Source organism: Chlorella variabilis (genome assembly GCF_000147415.1).
Source record: "Chlorella variabilis unplaced genomic scaffold CHLNCscaffold_24, whole genome shotgun sequence".
Lineage (NCBI taxonomy): Eukaryota > Viridiplantae > Chlorophyta > Trebouxiophyceae > Chlorellales > Chlorellaceae > Chlorella > Chlorella variabilis.
Genome location: NW_005435064.1, coordinates 267825 through 284190, shown reverse-complemented (window position 1 = coordinate 284190; position 16366 = coordinate 267825). Strand labels below are relative to the sequence as shown.

Sequence of the window (16366 nt, the reverse complement as noted above, 5' to 3'; positions counted from 1 at the left end):
CGGCATGCGCCGTGTGTAGCTGTCAGTCTGCGCCAGTGCCTGCGGGTGGCTCAGCACCCGCTTGATCTCGCCCTTCTCCACACCCGGCAGGGCCAATAGGCAGTGCCGCACTGCGACTGCAAACGGAGGCAGGCAAGCAGGAAGGTGGCCAGTTTGCTGCATAGGCTTGCTGTGACCTGCTAGGCTGGGAGGCAAACTGATTGGCAGGCTCTCCCTGCTGGAGGCAGGTTGCGATGGGAGCTGGAACAGGACGAGTCGGGATCTGCAGCTACCAGCTACAGGACAAGCGCCTCATGCTGCCGCTCCGGCAGAAATGCCGTGCTGGCTGAACTTCTTGATAAGCCCATGCATCCACCGTGCCACACCATGCACTCTAACTCTGCCTGCCCGCCAAAAGCACACCTGACACCTCCCCCACGATGTGCAGCCGATAACGCAGCAGAAGGTCGTACACCGCGTGGATGCTGCCGCCCAGGCTATTCTCCACTGGTAGTGCTGCACGCTCTGCCATCCACTGCAACAAACGGGGCAACCTAAAGGTATCCTAAGCACTGCACCGTTGCCCCTGCACCACCGGTCGCTGCTTTGCCATCGCCCACAACCGATTCGCCCTGCGACCGTGCCCACACCTGGCTAAGCGCTTGAAACGCGACCTCAAACTGCTCGCAGGGCAGCGGTTCCCAGCCGGGGCACGCTTTGAGCGCCGCCATCTCGCTGTATGCGCCGGGCACACCCTGCAGAAGTTGCCGTGAGAGAGGGCCAGGCACGAGGCAAGCAAGACAAGTAAGTATTTCTGCAGCTGTTCTGTGTGGTCGGATGGCGGAAGGGCGCAAGGGTGGTAGAGCAGCGGCCTGCGCCGCGTTTTGTTTGCGCCTGAGTGGCACAGTCATTTGCTGCACCCCCTGCTGGCACCCCCACACACAGCCAATGTGTAATGTGCAGCACATTCGCCCTTGCATCTGCACCACACTACGCTCCCGCTCAGGCCTGCGCAACCCACCTGGTAAGCGACACGATTGATGGGGCGGTAGCCGTCGTCTACCGGGGCCGCCTGCTGCCCGTTGGTCCCAGCCGCATTGGCCACCAGAGCCGACGTCAACACACCATCAGGCCCCAGGCTGATGCCACGCAGACCTGGCGGTCCTCGCAAGAAGCCGCCAGCAGCGGCGGCAGCAGCTGGGGAGCGGGCTGCCGCGAACGCGACGCTGGCCAACCGATCCGCAGCTTGCGTGCTGCTGTAGCCGCTCGCCGCGGCTCTGGGAGGTTCCAGGGTGCTGGGGGTGGCTTCGCAGCGGGGAAGCGGCCTAACTCTGCCTCGACTCGGCCGCATACCATCCTCAGCGCTGCGGCTGTGCTGGACCATGGCCTTGGCTCGCATCGATACTTGCTGCGAGTGGCGGGGCGCGGGGAATGCGCAAGGTGGGGTCTCGCGAGGAGAGGGGCTTTGGCCCAGGCAAGACGGGAGGCGTCAATATTCAGAATAAATAATTCACAGCCGAGGATCACATCCCCCCATCGAAATCCACATTGGTGCTGTGAAGGAGGCCTTACATCTTGCAAGGTTGGCCACGCATGGATGGTCCAGCGCTGGCCAGCCTTTCCATGAACATGCCTCGCAGCCCTTCCTTCTTTTGAAGTGCCATGCTGCGCACTTGCTGGTGAACCCATCTGAGCAAAACCCTCTCTCTAGCTAGCTAGCGAGATAATAAACAGCGCAGGCACGGTAGCACTGTAATCTCGGTCCAGCATGCCGACCAGAGCTAGCGCCAGGCCAGCCGTGTTGATGGCAGGCGCTCGACCGCCTCAGCGGCCGCTTCCACGCCTCAGCGGCCGGCCCCCGCAGCAGACCCCCTCCCGACCCATGGCCGCGCTGCGCAACAGGCAGTGCAGGTGCGTGGCGCGGGTGGTGGCCCAGCTTGTGGCGGGCGGCGGCGGCGAAATGTTGGACACGACGCACACATGGCGCCCCTTGCCCTGTGCAGGCTGAACATGTGCCAGGGCACTGGCAAGGATAGCGAGACTGAGATGGCGGCGATGGCAGCCCTCTCAGCTGCGGTAGCCGAGGCAAATGTGCGCCGCCGCATCCCTCCCTTGCAATGATTGTCAGGGTTCTGGATGCCCGCGCTCATCTTCCCAGCTGCCAGTGAAGACCTGCATGCGTATGCACCCACCGTCCTGGATAGCGCACTCGATGCCCACTTGCATCAACATACTATGATCGTGCGCATGCTGCAGGGCACCAGCAGCCCTGCAGAGAGTGTAGCGCTTATGGGCGAGGAGCTAGTTGAAGACAACCCCGAGTTGCACCCTCTTAAAGAGGCGCTACAGCGAGCAAAGCTGCGGCTGGAGGAGGCCACTGGCATCAGGTGCACTAAGGGGGGTGTCCAAGGGGGTGAAGGGCGCTGTGGCCAACACTCTCACAGCTGTCATGTGCTCAGGCAGCACCAGCTGCTGCTGCTGCTGCCAACATCTGCCAAGCCCCTCACTGCGGCATTGTGCTGTCCGCCCTGCCTTTCCAGGGAGGCATTGGAGGCAGAGGCACAGAAGGTGGCCCAGCTGGCCGTGAATGCCGAGGGTGCTGTCACCAAGTACCGCAAGCAGCTGGAGGAGGCGAGCGTGGAGCTGGAGGCAGCAGAGGCTGCCAACCAGCGCGCCATGGTCGAGCTGGCTGAGCTTCGACAGCAGATGGCCAGCGAGGCGGCGCTGGGGCGGCAGGGTACGGCTGTATGATGCTTGGCACTGGGTATATGCATCATGCACTCACCTGGCGGCGTCGCGTTCCTGCAGACGAGGACAAGCTTGAAAAGGTAGCCGCTGTGGCCGAGGCAGCAGCAGAAGAGAAAAGCGACGTCACTGCTGCAGCTGCAGAGATGGACGATGAGCTGGGGCAGCACAGTGGTCAGCTGGAAAGCACAGGGGGGCGCATCACCGAGGCGCAGGCCAAGGTGGGTAGGTGGTTGGGGTGGCTTGCTGGGTGGCTGGCGTGGAGGCAGGCGCAAGGCCCGGCAATATTGGCGCTAGCCAGTACACCAGCAGAGCCTGTTGCTTTCAGAGTGAAGAGCACTGACACAGTTCCTCCCATGGAATGCACCCTCAGATTGCTCGGCTGCAAGCCAAGCTTGTCACTGCGGAGGAGGCGGCGAAGCAAGCAGACAGCATCGCGCAGGCGGCTATGGAGGCGGCGGAGGAGGCGGTGAGGGACGAGATGGAGACGATTGCCGGTGGGTGTCCGCTGTTGGGTGGCACCCCGCACGGGATCACATGCCAGTGCAGGCAGGGCTGTTTGAGTGTGGGGATTGGGATGAATCGTAGGGTAATTTTACGTCAAAATTGTGTGTGCAGTCTGCAAGGAGACTGAAAATGCTCTGCTCAAGGCCATTGAGGACCTGCGTTTCTTGGACGATACCAGCGGTGGGTGGTGGCTGCTGGGCGCTGGCAGCGCAATGGATTGTGTGTTGTTGCTTCTGCTATCGTGTGCTGCCAACTGTCACTGCACATCTCACCTCCTGCCCTGCTCCGTCTTGCATGTTTTCCCTGTGCCACAGAGCGCCAGGAGGAGGAGTGGGACCGCAAGAGCGTGTTGCGAACCATTGACGCCGATGATGGTGATGGTAGTGCGACATCGGAGACAGCGCGCGGCGTGGTGAGTGCTGCCAGCGGTTGGAATACAGAAGAGCGAGGGATGTTCTGCACAGCGCCTGCACGGTTGGCAGCCAACGCCCTGACCGAATGTTGTGCTGACCTGTACAGCCGTGCCGACCCCTCGACTCCCTGTTGCGTTCACTGTAAGGCCTACCTGCGCATTCCTTTGCTGGGCCACCCTGCAGCCTACCGACCTGCGGCCACTGGAGGAGGAGCGGGCGGAGGCGGCCCGTCAGGCGCAGCTCAAGGGCTGGCGTCGCCTGCTGGCTGCGCTCAACCAGAACAAGGCGCTGATCCTGGGAGTTGTGGCGGTGGTTGCAGTGGGCGGCTACGTCTTGCACCAGCACGCCGTGTTCGCGACGGTTGCCTCGCAGCTGCAGGTGGCGTACGCCGCGGCGGGCCGCCTTTGGGCTATGGCCGCCAATTTGGTCAGGTGAATTGCGTGCATTCATTTAGTGCCTGCATTACACCCCAGCACCAGTACGTGTTCATCAATCCACAATCAATGCCAGAGCTGCGCCTCCGAGTCAGCGTGCACCCACTATGTATATGTTTGCCCTACCCGCCCTTGCAGCCGAGTGCCCTTCCCCCACATCCATCCCGGTGAGGAGGGGCTGCTGGAGACCATCTGGCTGCTTCTGGCCTCCGTCATCACGGTGCCCCTCATTTGCAAAATCCCAGGCGGATCACCTGTGCTTGGCTTCCTGGTGAGCGGAAGGGGCCTGGGCCAGTTTAGCCTGGGAGCGGGCTGCTGAAGTCCGGCCAGCCCCCAACGAGTGTGTGTACGCGTTTTGCGTGCGTGGGCTTCTTGGCGCCGCCTCGACCCCCTCAACAAACCGCCACTCATCAACACCTTTCTGGGGCTCCTTCTTACATCTCTGATTGCGCAGGCTGGAGGTGCGCTGGTCGGTCCAGCAGCGCTAGGCCTGATTCAAGATGTGGAGTCGATCCGCCACCTGGCTGAGCTGGGCGTTGTCTTCCTGCTGTTCAACATTGGCCTGGAGCTCAGCTTTGACCGCTTGCGCTCCATGGGCAAGTTTGTGTTTGGCATGGGCACCGCGCAGGTGGGCGAGTCAGCATAGGTGTGACGGGAAGCAGACACGAGCAGCTCGTGTGGGCAGGAATAGGAGCCCTGCTGCTACCCAAAGCGCCCCCGGCTGCGCTCCTGGCTGAGACGTGCAGGTGGTGCTGACACTGGCGGCCGTGGCATGGACGGGCATGGCTGTCACGGGTGGCACACTGGGAGGGCCAGGTGCCATCATCCTGGGTGGCGGCCTGGCGCTGTCTACCACGGCAGTGGGCATGCAGGTATGCGTTGTGATGCGCTGCATGTGTTTGCAAGGTTAAGGGGTGCAGGGGACTATGCTCGCCTCACTTATCCGTGTCTGTCGGATGGATGGGCAATCTTTCGTCGCTCCAACTACCTTGGCACCTCGTGCCCCTGAGCAAAGCCCAGACCTTGCATCTACAGCCCATTGGTGCATCTCTCCCTTTTTGTACCCTATGCTTGGCGAACTGGTGCTATCGAACAATCACCCCTCCTCGCCTGCCTGCCTCCCCTTTTTGCAGGTTCTGGCAGACCGTGGCGAGGCTGGGTCCAAGTTCGGTCGCGCCACCTTTAGCGTGTTGCTGCTTCAGGATCTGGCGGTTGTCGTGCTGCTCATGCTCATCCCGTTGCTGGCCCCCGGCCCAGATGGTGCCTCAGGTACGGCATGGCTGGTGGCAACATGGGTGTCGCCACTGTGCTGCTGACTGTGCCTGGGCGACTGAGGCCAAGCAACCGCTCTTGTGGGGCACCACCTGCTAAGCCTGCACACAAATTCGTCGCTCGGTTGAGCATGTACATCCTCTCCTGCCTTCGTGCCTTCCCCCACCCCACCCGGGCACTCTGATTCTACAGCTGCTGGCATTTCCTCCATCACCAAGGCGATTGGGGCTGCAGCCGTCAAGGCGGTGGTGACCATGGTCGGCATCACAGTGGCGGGCCGCACCTTGCTGCGCCCACTCTACAAGCGAGTAGCAGGTGTGTCACACCGGTGGCGGCAGTTTGGGCCAGCAGCAGCCATTCTGCCCATGTGCCCATCCTCCGTGTTCCATGCCCTCACCCGCACAACTTCTGGTCTGCCTTCATGATCCTCATCCTGCCCTGCTACTCTGATGCCCTGCCCACCCACTTCACAAATGCCACCTGCAGAGACCAACGACTCCACCATCTTCAATGCGCTCACTCTGCTTGTGGTGCTGGGCACCAGCCTCATCACGCAGCTGGCGGGGCTCAGCCTGGCGCTGGGCGCCTTTTTGGCGGGGCTGCTGCTGGCAGAGACTGAATACCACCTGCAGGTGGGCTGTGCAGGGCGAATGGGGAGTTCCAGGAAGATAAGCTGGACACCTCAGGCTTAGCACATGCTTCGCATGCTTAAGCCGTTTCTGCCACGTCTTTTGTTGTGCAGGTGGAGTCTGATATCGGACCCTACAAAGGCCTGCTCATGGGCCTCTTCTTCATGACCGGTGCGCCTTGTTTTGCTGTGCTTTTGATTCAAACGAAGCTATCGATTGTCTTTGGTTGCCTAGCCCTTTCCGGTCATTCAGCAAAGTATAGGTGTAGCATCACAACACTCACACACCTTCTTGGTTGCCCTGTAGTTGGCATGGAGATCAGCGTGCCCCTTTTCTTTGCCAAGCTGAAGCCCATCATGGTGGCCATGGGGCTCCTCATTGTGGGCAAGGTGGCGGTCATGACAGCCGTGGGGCAGGCCTTCGGTCTGACCCTGGTACAGAGCATGCGCAGGTGTGGCTGGGGATATCGTTGCGATGGGAGGGGGCAACTGGGGGTTTGCTGTGTTTGCGTGACATGATGCTGCTGTGTTTACTGTTCCTGCAAGAAGTAACCCCATTGAGCCCTCACACACCCACCTCCGAGTGGTCACATGTTTGCAGCGGCCTGCTTTTGGCCCCGGGGGGCGAGTTTGCTTTCGTGCTGTTTGGCGAGGCCGTGGCGAGGGGCATCATGGGGACAGCGCTGGCTAAGGAGCTCTACCTGGTTGTGGCCCTCAGGTGGGGCCAGGGTGGTGGGCAGTGGATGGAGGTGGTGTCCATGCTAAGGAGTTGGGCGCTGGGTCAGGTGCAGCTCACGTGTCTTCTGTCTACATCTTACCACCCCTGTTTCCCTACCTGGCCGCCCCCACCCCACCCTGCCACCCTCCAAACACACACTGCAGCATGGCTCTCACGCCCTTCCTGGCCCAGTTTGGCGGCAAGTTGAGCCAGATGCTGGAGAAGAGCGACATGAAGGCGCTGCAGGTGATGATGGCCGGGCTTATATGTGCTGGTGTCTGCATTCCTGTACTTGGCTGCCCAACGAGCCGGCATAGCTTGGCTGATCCTCCTGGGGCCCCATTTTTTTACCTTCTATCGCATTGCTGCCTGGCATGCCAACATTGGGCAACTGGCTGCAGCCCAAGGAGGGCGAGATGTCGGGCATGAGCGGCCACGTCATCATCTGTGGGTTTGGCCGCGTGGGAGAGCTGATTGGCCAGGTGTGTGCGTGCAGGCTGTCATCCTTGCTGGCCTGAACACTGCTCCGTTTTAATCCTGCGCTATACACGTTCGTTGGCCCTGTTCGGGCCGGCTACTTTACGCAGCATCTGGTACCCCCGCCACTGCTGATCAGAGATGCCCTTCCTGTCCTTGCCTGCCCACAGATGCTGACCGAGCGGCTCATTCCCTTTGTGGCCCTCGACGTCAGCGCGAGCCGTGTGCAGGTGTGGCAGCACTCACGCCAGTCAGTGCCCAGTGGCGGTGACAGCTTGCATTGCCTGCCACATGCTCAACACTGGATGCAGCCCTGCGCTCCAGTGTGTTACCTCATGCAGTTACCATGTGTACTGCTTCAGGAGGGCAAGAAACTGGACCTGCCTGTGTACTTTGGTGATGCCGGCTCACCCGCGGTGTTGCACGCCGTGGGAGCAGACCAGGCGGCCTGTGCGGTAAGATGCAGGGCAGGCAGACCTGCTGAAATGGGCAGGTGTTAAGCAGGAAGCAGTTTGCGCCTGACGATCTGGGATTCAACGGTGCAGCCCACAGCGCGGCACTCAGGGAGCCTTTGAGCTTGCACGTCTTGCTTTCAGATTTTTGCCCCCAGCTGGTATCACCATTGTGCTCTGGTGCCACTGCAGGTCATCACTCTGGATACTGCAGGTGCCAACTATCGTTCTGTGTGGGCTATGCACAAGTAAGCAATTTGCAATGGCTGTACAATCAAAACAACAATGGCCAAAGTGCACCAAGACACCAATTGAAGTTGCCTGACCCACATATGCACACAGGCACTTCCCACATGTCAAGACTTTTGTGCGCGCGTTTGACATTGAAAATGGTGCGCCAGGGACGGAGCGCCGCTGCCATTTGATTAACGGTTGCGTGGTGGAGCAGCGCTGCCTGCCTGCCTCCGTAATATGCCCCCCAACCTGTATTGCCCCACCGCAGGTGTGATGCTTGAGAAGGCGGGTGCCACTGCTGTTGTGCCTGAAATCCTGGAGCCCAGCTTGCAGCTGGCGGCAGCAGTGCTGAGCCAGGTGGGACAATGTGGGCAACAGGGTGTGTTGGCTGTGGACTGTGGAGCACTGTAGTCAATGCAGCCAGCACACAAGCCATTATCGCCGCTCCTTGGTCAAGAGATGCCTTCGATTCTATCCCTGCACACACCATCTCAGCACCTGCCACCCTTCCCACCATGCAGCTCAACATGCCCGAGGATGAGGTCGCCGAGACGATCCGCACCTTCCGCAAGAGCCATCTCAGCGAGCTGCAAGTCCTGGCGCAGATAAGGTGGGGATGGGCTTGTAATTGTTGATGTGGGTGATTGGGTTGCACGTATGACGGCCGAGGGGCACCAGGGTAGGGCCTTAAGGATTTATGTCCATGGCGCGCGACTTTGCTGCCGAGCTGCTGACACCCACACACCTCCCTTCTGCTGCGCCCCCTCCCTGCCGATTGCAGTGGAAGTTCGTTGGGCTATGGGGTGCCCAACAAGGTGGAGGGTGGCAAAAGCAAGTCGGTGGATGTGTCGGCGGTGGAGGAGACAGACAGCGAGGGGCGTGTGATTGGTGGCGATGGAGTGGCGGTGGTACCCGTGGCGGGCTGATGTCTCGAAATGTGCAGTCTGCTGACTAGAATGCGCTTTTCTCAAGCCATGCTTATGCAATGCTTACAAATCTTCTCTTCCCAGCCATTGGGGTTTCAATGCCATTGGACACATTGCAGCATGCATGTTTTCCACTGTTTTCCAATCCAACCCACTCTCACTTCTGTCTTCTGACGCATACTGAAGGCCATGCTCCAATCTCTTTTGACTGCTTTATAAAACGTGCCCTGCCCTGTAATTTTAATGCAAGCCTCATCAATTCTCTAACCCCAGTCTGCACGCTGGCAGCATGTGTAAGTCCCATGCCTGCTGGCCCGCTCAACGGCTGTCCTGCTGGGCCTGCTCTGATCTGCAACGTCTCACCCCCATTATGCTGGCCCCTCCAGCAGCCCCGTGTTGAGCCAGTTGGCGTTGATATCGTCCAAATGCTGCTCGAAGTCAACCAGGGCCCTGTGGCGTCCCTCTGCCGCATACTGCATCAGAATGTAATGGGGCACCCGGCAAACAGGAGCGCCTGAGCGGGGTGAACAATCCTGATCGAGTTGCACAACAAATGAGCACATTGTGCCGACACGCACCTGCGCTAGCTGCGCTGCAACGCCCTGGGTGGGGCAGTGCAGCCTGGTCTTGCCATCGCTGGCCGACGCCCGCACCCAGCCACGCATCCCGTCTTTCACAAACAGCGCCAGCACCGGCTCCTCCTCAACTTGCTGCTTTCCTGCCTGATCCTGCTGTTGCTGCGCAACAGCCGCCTGCAGTGCCGTGTCCATCACGGTGCTGTCCAGCTGAAGGCAGCAGAGATAGGGTGGCAGAGCAAAAAGCGAAAGCAGCAGAGGTGTCGCTTCAGCCTGGGATTCACATGGTGCCACACTGACAGGGCATTGTGCTATCGCAGGCTGTTGCTGCCCCGCCACTGGTTCTCACCTTCCGCTCACCCCCGAGCAACTCACCACGACAGCCACAGAGTCGGGGAACGCGGCCTCAATCCGGTCGGCCACTCGCCGTCCACCCCCCAGCTCGCTGTCACCCAGCCGCTCGTTGCACTGGTAGTAGCCAACGATGCGCAGTCCCAAAGGGCAAGTCGAGCCTGCCTGCTCATGAACATACCCTTCAATCTGCGGCTTGAAAGGGCGAGACGGTCTGCAGCCATTGCCTGGGCGGCGGTGCCCGCCGAGGTGCTGGCTGGGCTGGCTTGGCCTGGTCGCTTCCATACACCCCAGATTGATCTCTGGCAGCACCACCTCAACCCACCTGTGACAGGGCCATCTCCAGCACGGGGGTGAGAGTGACGAAGCCGTGGCCGACGGGAACGGCGTCCACCACTCGCACCGCCGTGGCCGGCCCGGCGCCGGTGGCCGTCCCGACGCTCACAGTGCCCAGCAGGACGCCATTGACACCGGCCGTGTGTTTCAAGGAGTGGAGCAATATCTTGTAGAGCGCTGCAGGTTCAACCGAGCAATTCTTCGTCATTGTGTCATTGTAAGAGCTGCACAGCTCGCACCGGGATGCTGCTCTCTTGCAAGCAGGCAGTACGCCTATTGTTCCGCCCCTTTGCGCGCTGCAGAAGATCGTCATTACCAGCGCCCTGCCGAACGGTGCAACGTTGCACAGAGCGCTGTGCTATACCGCGAGGGGCCCGATCCAGTTATATGGCTCAGCTCGTGTTGAACGCACCACCCAGGTACGTGGCAGAGGAGCAGGCGAGGAGGCACGCTAGGAGAAGCCCTTCCCCGTGCCCCGCCCGCCCCGCCTCCGCCGCCCCGCCCCCGCCCCCCTTCCCCGCTCGTTGCTGCCACGCCTGGCAACCTACCTCCCTGCCCTCCTTCCACTTTTGCCCGAAAGCCTGGCTGCAGTCAAAGAGCAGCATCAAAACACACCTGAACAAGATGGACAGCCCTGCGGAGAGCGGCCAGCTGCTGCACTCGCTGAACGCTGTCGTTAACTTCCTGCACACCGAGGGCTTCTTTGCTGCAGGTGGGCATAGCAGAGGGACTGACCAGAGCTGCCTGGGCGGTATCTGGGTGCAGGAGGCTGTGGCGTATCTGGGTACACAGGGCATGAGAAGGAGCTGCGGTGGTGCTCAGCCTTGTGAACCCTTGATTCTGTTTGCATCCTCCACGCCATGCAGAGGAGACGCTGTTGCGCGAGATAGAGAACCGGTACCCCGCCCCTGATGCCATCAGCCCACGTGGTGTCAGTGCCTCCCCGGGCGGCAGTAGCGGCGACGGCGTTGACGCTGCCTTAGCCACCGATGGGCGGCACTCTGCTGGCGATAGTGCTGGTGCAGCGTGCGGCTCCCTGGGCGGCGTTGCCAGCTCTGGGGCCAATGATGTAGAGACTGTCGACTTCCAGCCGGCGCTGGCGGCAGCAGCGGCGCACACTCCTCTGCTGCCTGTTGACAGCATGGACAGCGCCGAAAAGTGAGCTTTCGAAGCGGGTGCAAAAGGGGGAAGGGCAGCAGAGCCTTTTGATGTGGATCGCACTGTCTATAGGCAGCGGCATGTTCTGCCTGGATCAACCGCTGCAGCTGTCCATGTCTGTTTCAATCCGCCACTCTGCCGCCCAACTGGTGCAATGCAGAGTGTTGGAGGCGTGGCGCAGCAAGAGCACCACGCCTGCTGCCTCGCCCAAGAAGGCAACCGCGCTGTCACCACCCTCGTCGCCACCCTCTGCCCCCAAGCCCTGGCCAGCCTATGGTGGGTCAGTGGGTTTGGGGCAGCCGTTCATCATATTTCAACTAACTAGTGCATGCCAGTGTCAAATCCGGCCCCACCTGACCTCGCCACTGCTAGAATCTCACTTGCTGCGCGCATGCTGCGCGCGGAACAGAGCGTTTGGCGATGCTGTCCTACCACTGTTGCACGATGCAGGCTTGCAGGACGGGGGCAGCAGCAGCGATGTGGATGAGTATGATGATGACGACGACCCCGGCTTCCTACGCCTGGACGTGGTGGGGCAGGAGGCGGCGCTTGGATGTGAGTGGCGCCTCTGCTTCCTAAAGCGTGCACGCGGGCAGTGCACCTTTGAAGCTTTTAGATCCCCACCCCACCCTACTACTGCCGGCCTCGCAGTTGAGCTGGGCCAGTTCAGCGAAGCGAGCGGGCAGCGCGACGTCGCATACTACCAGCCGCCGAAGGTGTGTGTGTGCATCTGTGCATCTTGTGTGTGGGATGATGCATGTATGCATGCTGCTGCTGGGCAGCTCAGCATCCCAACCCGGCCCTCCTCAAATTCCGCTGCAGGATGACCCCCACGAGCGGTGCACAGCAACATTGCATGCCCGCCATGCCTCTATCGACATGGGCCTGCTCAACAGGCAGTTGCATGGCGTCACCAGCTCGGCCTCCTCCTCACACCATGGGCACTCCAAACAGCAGCAGCGCCAACAGCAGCTGATGCTGCATGAGCCTGTGTCCAGCTCGGAGCACTGGCGTGGAGAGAGCGACGCAGCGCTGCTGCCGCCGGGTGTGCCAGGGCCGACAAGTGGGCAGGATGGCAGCAGCGAGGCGCTTACGTCTCCACCGCTTCCGCAGCATACACGAGTCGTCGAGGGGCCGTCTGCAACAACAGATGTGCAGCAGTCTGGCAGTCCCTGTGCCAGCAGTGATGGAGGCGGCAGCAGCTTCTTCAGTGGAGAGCTGGCGGGCAGCCCGGTGAAACGATCACCTGCAGGTGGGTCAGCTGGGTGGTTGGTGTTGGCAGGTCGTGCATGACTGGCCTATATCCTTGCCGTGCACACATATGAGTGTGTGTGTGTTGTGCGTGTGTGTGAGAGAAGAGAAGGCAGCTGCAAGATGTTGTTGGAATCATGCGCTCCCTCGCTGCTTGAACGGCCACATGACGTAGGCCACAAGCGTAGCAGCAGCTACGCGCAACGCCAGGCGGGCACTGCACAGTGGGTGTTCGACCGTGCCAACAGTGCGGACGCAGGTGCGTACATCGTTGCCCATTCTTGACTGGTGTACTACTCCTCTGCTCAAGGTCATTTTGGGCCACGGTCTGGCGCGCACAGCCGCAGATGCTGATCGGTTGTTGGCCCAATTGCTTGGCTCTATTGCCAAGGTTGTGACGGATCAGGGTATGCCGTTGCTCTTTCCTCCTTTGCTCTCTCCTACAGACGCCTACCGCTCCCTGCTAAACCACTTGGATCGCCCTGCGGCTGGCCAGGTGAGCAGGCCTTCCAGCTTGTCCCTTTTTGCTGCTGGGTGCCAAGTTCCTGCCATGGGGAACTCAAGATGCCTTGTTGAGCACGGAGGGACATGCGCTGTGGCTTCAAAACATTGGCCCCTCAGCCCTCATAAAACAAGGTTTGCTGGCTGACGACCTGCCTGTCCATTTACAACCCGCTTGGCTGCGGCCGCAGCACACAACTTTAGCACCACAGGAGCAGCGGCGGCGGCGGCGGCAGCCTGCGCTCTTGCCGCCTCCCGCTCTGGCACGCAAGCAAATAGCAGAGCGGCACGTTGCTACTGGTGACAGCAAGGCAGTGGTGGAGGTGGAGGTGGAAACCGGCTCCCTTCTGTTCCATCAAGAAAGCATTAGCCGGGTGTCTTCGTTGGGCGAGTCCATGCTGCAAGAGGCTGTGGCCCTCAGCCTGTGCGATGCAGCACAGGAGGCGCAACAGGGCGGGGAACAAGAGCTGGCTGCCGATGCCGGCATGCAGCAGCAGCAGCAACAGCCCCAACAGCAGCCCCCGCAGCAGCTCCACCAGCAGCAGCAGTTAGATAGACATGGCTATGAGACAGTGGAGCTGGTGGCCAGCCACAGCCCGCGCCGGCGGCTAGAGCAACCGCTACCAGCGCTGCGCACGGTGGGCGGGCGGGGCCATATGGACGGCCTGCCACAGTTGCACAGCCCGTCAACGGTCGCAGACACAACAGGTGGACCAACAGCTTCCTTAAGCAGCTTGTCCATTCTGCAGTGTGCAGAGTCTTTTAGCCTGTTGCCACCAGCAGTTGCCTTCGCCCTTTTTTTCGATGACCTGTGGCAGTTCTGCTGGCTCCTACTGTGGTATGTTTGCTGCTGGCAGTATATTCATCCACCCTATTTGCACCCTGTTGCAGGGGCGCTTCGTGGTAGCGAGTGTGACTGCAGCTCCCCACACGGCAGTTCTGCCCACACCCCCGACGGTGCCTCGATCATCATAGACTATTCGGGTGGGAGTCATGGCAAAGCGCTAATCACTCTTGCCCCATCTTTGCATGCGGGTGTGGGTTCTGCGTCAGCGCTAAGCAGGTACTCTAGATTGCCAGGTCATGTTGCTGCATGCCCCTGCTGGGTCTGGCTCAATTCTGGCCTCGCATCCGCTTTGTTGTCGCCATCACCGCAGATCCATTCAGCTTCCCAGTGACACCGCCATCCGAAGTGGCGCCGGTCCCTGACCCCGCACCGCTCTTTGGCAGCTGGACCTCGTTCAAGAGTAGCCCAGACCGAAAGGTGCGACCCCTCTGAGTATGGGGGGTGGGCACCCGGGGTTTACATAGGCTGGCAGCAGGTTGGCTGACTGTGAGCCGCGCGATTGTAACCAACAGGCACTACGGCTTGGCCCAGCCCCTCCCGACCCAGGCTTAACTGCCTGCTATTAATTGCCACGCCCATTCGCTTGCCGGGCTATATGTTGGCGACTGTAGCGTGTCTTACACTTGACCAACACCATCACTGGTGCTGCCTCAACCCTGCCCCTGCCATACAGAGCGGCGGCCTGGGTGGGTATGGAACTGAGGATGAGAGTACGCCCGCACGGCGGCGCTACCAGCAGCAGGCCGCGGTGGCGGCAGCAGCGGCAGCGGCCGCCGCCAAGGAGGCGTGCGGCAACGGTGGCGGCGTGCAGCGCAGCATCAAGTTCCCACCTCTGGGGGCGGGCACGGGGCTGGGCGGCGGCGGCCTGCAGGGCTATGGCAGCTCTAGCCAGGTGGGTAGCAGGTGGTTGTGCTGGCTTGCCGTTGTTATGATGCTTGCGGCGTCCCTGCACCCCTGCTGCCCATCCATCCGCCCTTACACCACCCTGCCTTCAGCTGCTGACCTACGCCACGCCTGCACGGGCACTTGTGGAGGAGGGGCTTGGGAGCGGCGCCGAGTTTGACCAAGACTACTTTGACAGGTAGAGTGTGTGAGTTGGGATCAAATGGACAGCATGTTTTACGGCGACGGCAGCACGTCCGGCATGCTTCATAGGCCCAGGCAGGCAGGCAGGCAGGCAGGCAGGCAGGCAGGCAGGCACACAAGTGCCTTGCACATAACATGTGCCCTATCTGCCCGAACCCTGCAGCAGGTACGAGGTGCTGAACCTGAAGGTCATCCATCGCCGCCACTGCACCGGATTTGAACAGGCGCGCGAGCTGCCGCTGCACATTGATGACCTCATTGCGGGCCGCTACCAGGTGCGGGGAAGGAGTGGAATGGTCAAGCGCATTGAGTGTGCTTTGGCGGGCTCCTTCTGCAGGTTCACAGGCACTTGCCCTGACTTACCTCCCTTTCTCACCCTATGTTTGCCGTGCCCACCAATGCCGAGCTATCCGTTCATCAGTACCGCACTTTCGTACTCCGTTAACCGCCCCTGCAGATTGTAGATTTGCTGGGCCAGGCCGCCTTCAGCCGCGCGGTGCAGGCACTAGACTTGAAAACTGGTGCCCTGGTCTGCCTGAAAATTATAAAGGTGAGGCGGGCACAGATGTTGCAAGGTAAGGGCAGTGCGGCCGCTCCCTCCTTGGCTGCCTACTCAGCGGAGATGTTTGACAGGGCATTTCCAGGGATTACTGCTCCACATCCCATCGATGGTCTTAACCTTTCCTGCCACCCCCCCCCCACCCCCCCCCCACCCGCAGAACAACAAAGACTACTTTGACCAGGGGCTGGACGAGGTGAAGCTGCTGCAGTATGTCAATGCAGCAGACCCGCAGGATGAGGCAGGCCTGCTGCGCCTGCACGACTTCTTCTACTTCAAGGTGAGGCGGGGTGGGCGATTGGGTGTCGGTGAGGTGGTCGCGCCTGGTGCATGCACTGCAGACGGGCGACACCGTTTGTTGCATTGATCTTTCACAGGCGTGCACGCCCCCCCGCCCCCCCCCACTCCCTGCGCCCCACAGGAGCACCTGGTTCTGGTGACGGAGCTGCTGCGTGCCAACTTGTACGAGTTCCAAAAGTACAACCGAGAGAGCGGGGACGAGCCATACTTCACACTGCCGCGCATACAGTCCATCGCGCGCCAGGTGCGCAGGCATGCAGTATGTGCCGTGGTCTAGACTGTGGGCATGCACCTGAGCCGGGCAAGTACATGGCGACTGGCTGGCCTTCGTAACAGCTGGCCGACCTATTGTCTGTGCTCAGCTGGCTACGCAGTTGCCACACAGATCCCTTCTCCCACTGCTCTGCAGGTACTGACATCGCTTGCGTTTCTGCACTCACTGGGCCTGGTGCATGCCGACCTGAAGCCTGAGAACATCCTGGTGAAGAGCTACAGCCAGTGCCGGGTGAAAGTGATTGACCTGGGCTCCTCCTGCTTCCTCACAGACCACCTGAGCTCATACGTGCAGGTGGTCGGGCTTCCTGTGTGTGTGTGGGGGGGGGGGGGGGGGCGGACCA

At 60.9% G+C, this 16366-nt stretch overlaps 3 protein-coding genes across 3 annotated transcripts in view; 2 read left to right on the top strand and 1 right to left on the bottom strand.

The window, feature by feature from the left end:
• Positions 1–1747: 1747 nt before the first annotated feature.
• Positions 1748–9287, top strand: CHLNCDRAFT_58989 (hypothetical protein; the record flags this gene model as incomplete). Its single annotated transcript, XM_005844189.1, has 27 exons — positions 1748–1890; positions 1983–2070; positions 2236–2366; positions 2520–2716; positions 2788–2945; positions 3098–3221; positions 3343–3411; positions 3546–3643; positions 3828–4075; positions 4217–4349; positions 4533–4706; positions 4825–4950; positions 5212–5347; positions 5543–5665; positions 5837–5982; positions 6093–6150; positions 6286–6430; positions 6580–6696; positions 6861–6942; positions 7098–7178; positions 7344–7403; positions 7536–7628; positions 7818–7873; positions 7968–8017; positions 8128–8216; positions 8381–8469; positions 8641–9287. 27 exons carry the CDS (start codon positions 1748–1750, stop codon positions 8783–8785), a joined length of 3159 nt encoding a protein of 1052 aa, XP_005844251.1. The 3' UTR covers positions 8786–9287.
• CHLNCDRAFT_58988 (hypothetical protein) lies at positions 9154–10255 on the bottom strand (the record flags this gene model as incomplete). The annotated part of the gene is made up of 4 exons (XM_005844104.1): positions 9154–9258; positions 9364–9570; positions 9736–9900; positions 10037–10255. The coding sequence occupies 4 exons, from the start codon at positions 10253–10255 to the stop codon at positions 9154–9156; spliced, it is 696 nt and encodes a 231-aa protein (XP_005844166.1).
• Positions 10256–15558: 5303 nt separating this feature from the next.
• Positions 15559–16366, top strand: part of CHLNCDRAFT_36965 (hypothetical protein) — a gene marked incomplete at its 5' end in the record, with an annotated part of 2271 nt that continues 1463 nt past the window's right edge. The window contains 3 exons of the mRNA XM_005844188.1: positions 15559–15729; positions 15871–15993; positions 16159–16332. Coding sequence (XP_005844250.1) covers positions 15559–15729; positions 15871–15993; positions 16159–16332 — 468 coding nt within the window. The remainder of the gene's footprint in view (positions 15730–15870; positions 15994–16158; positions 16333–16366) is intronic.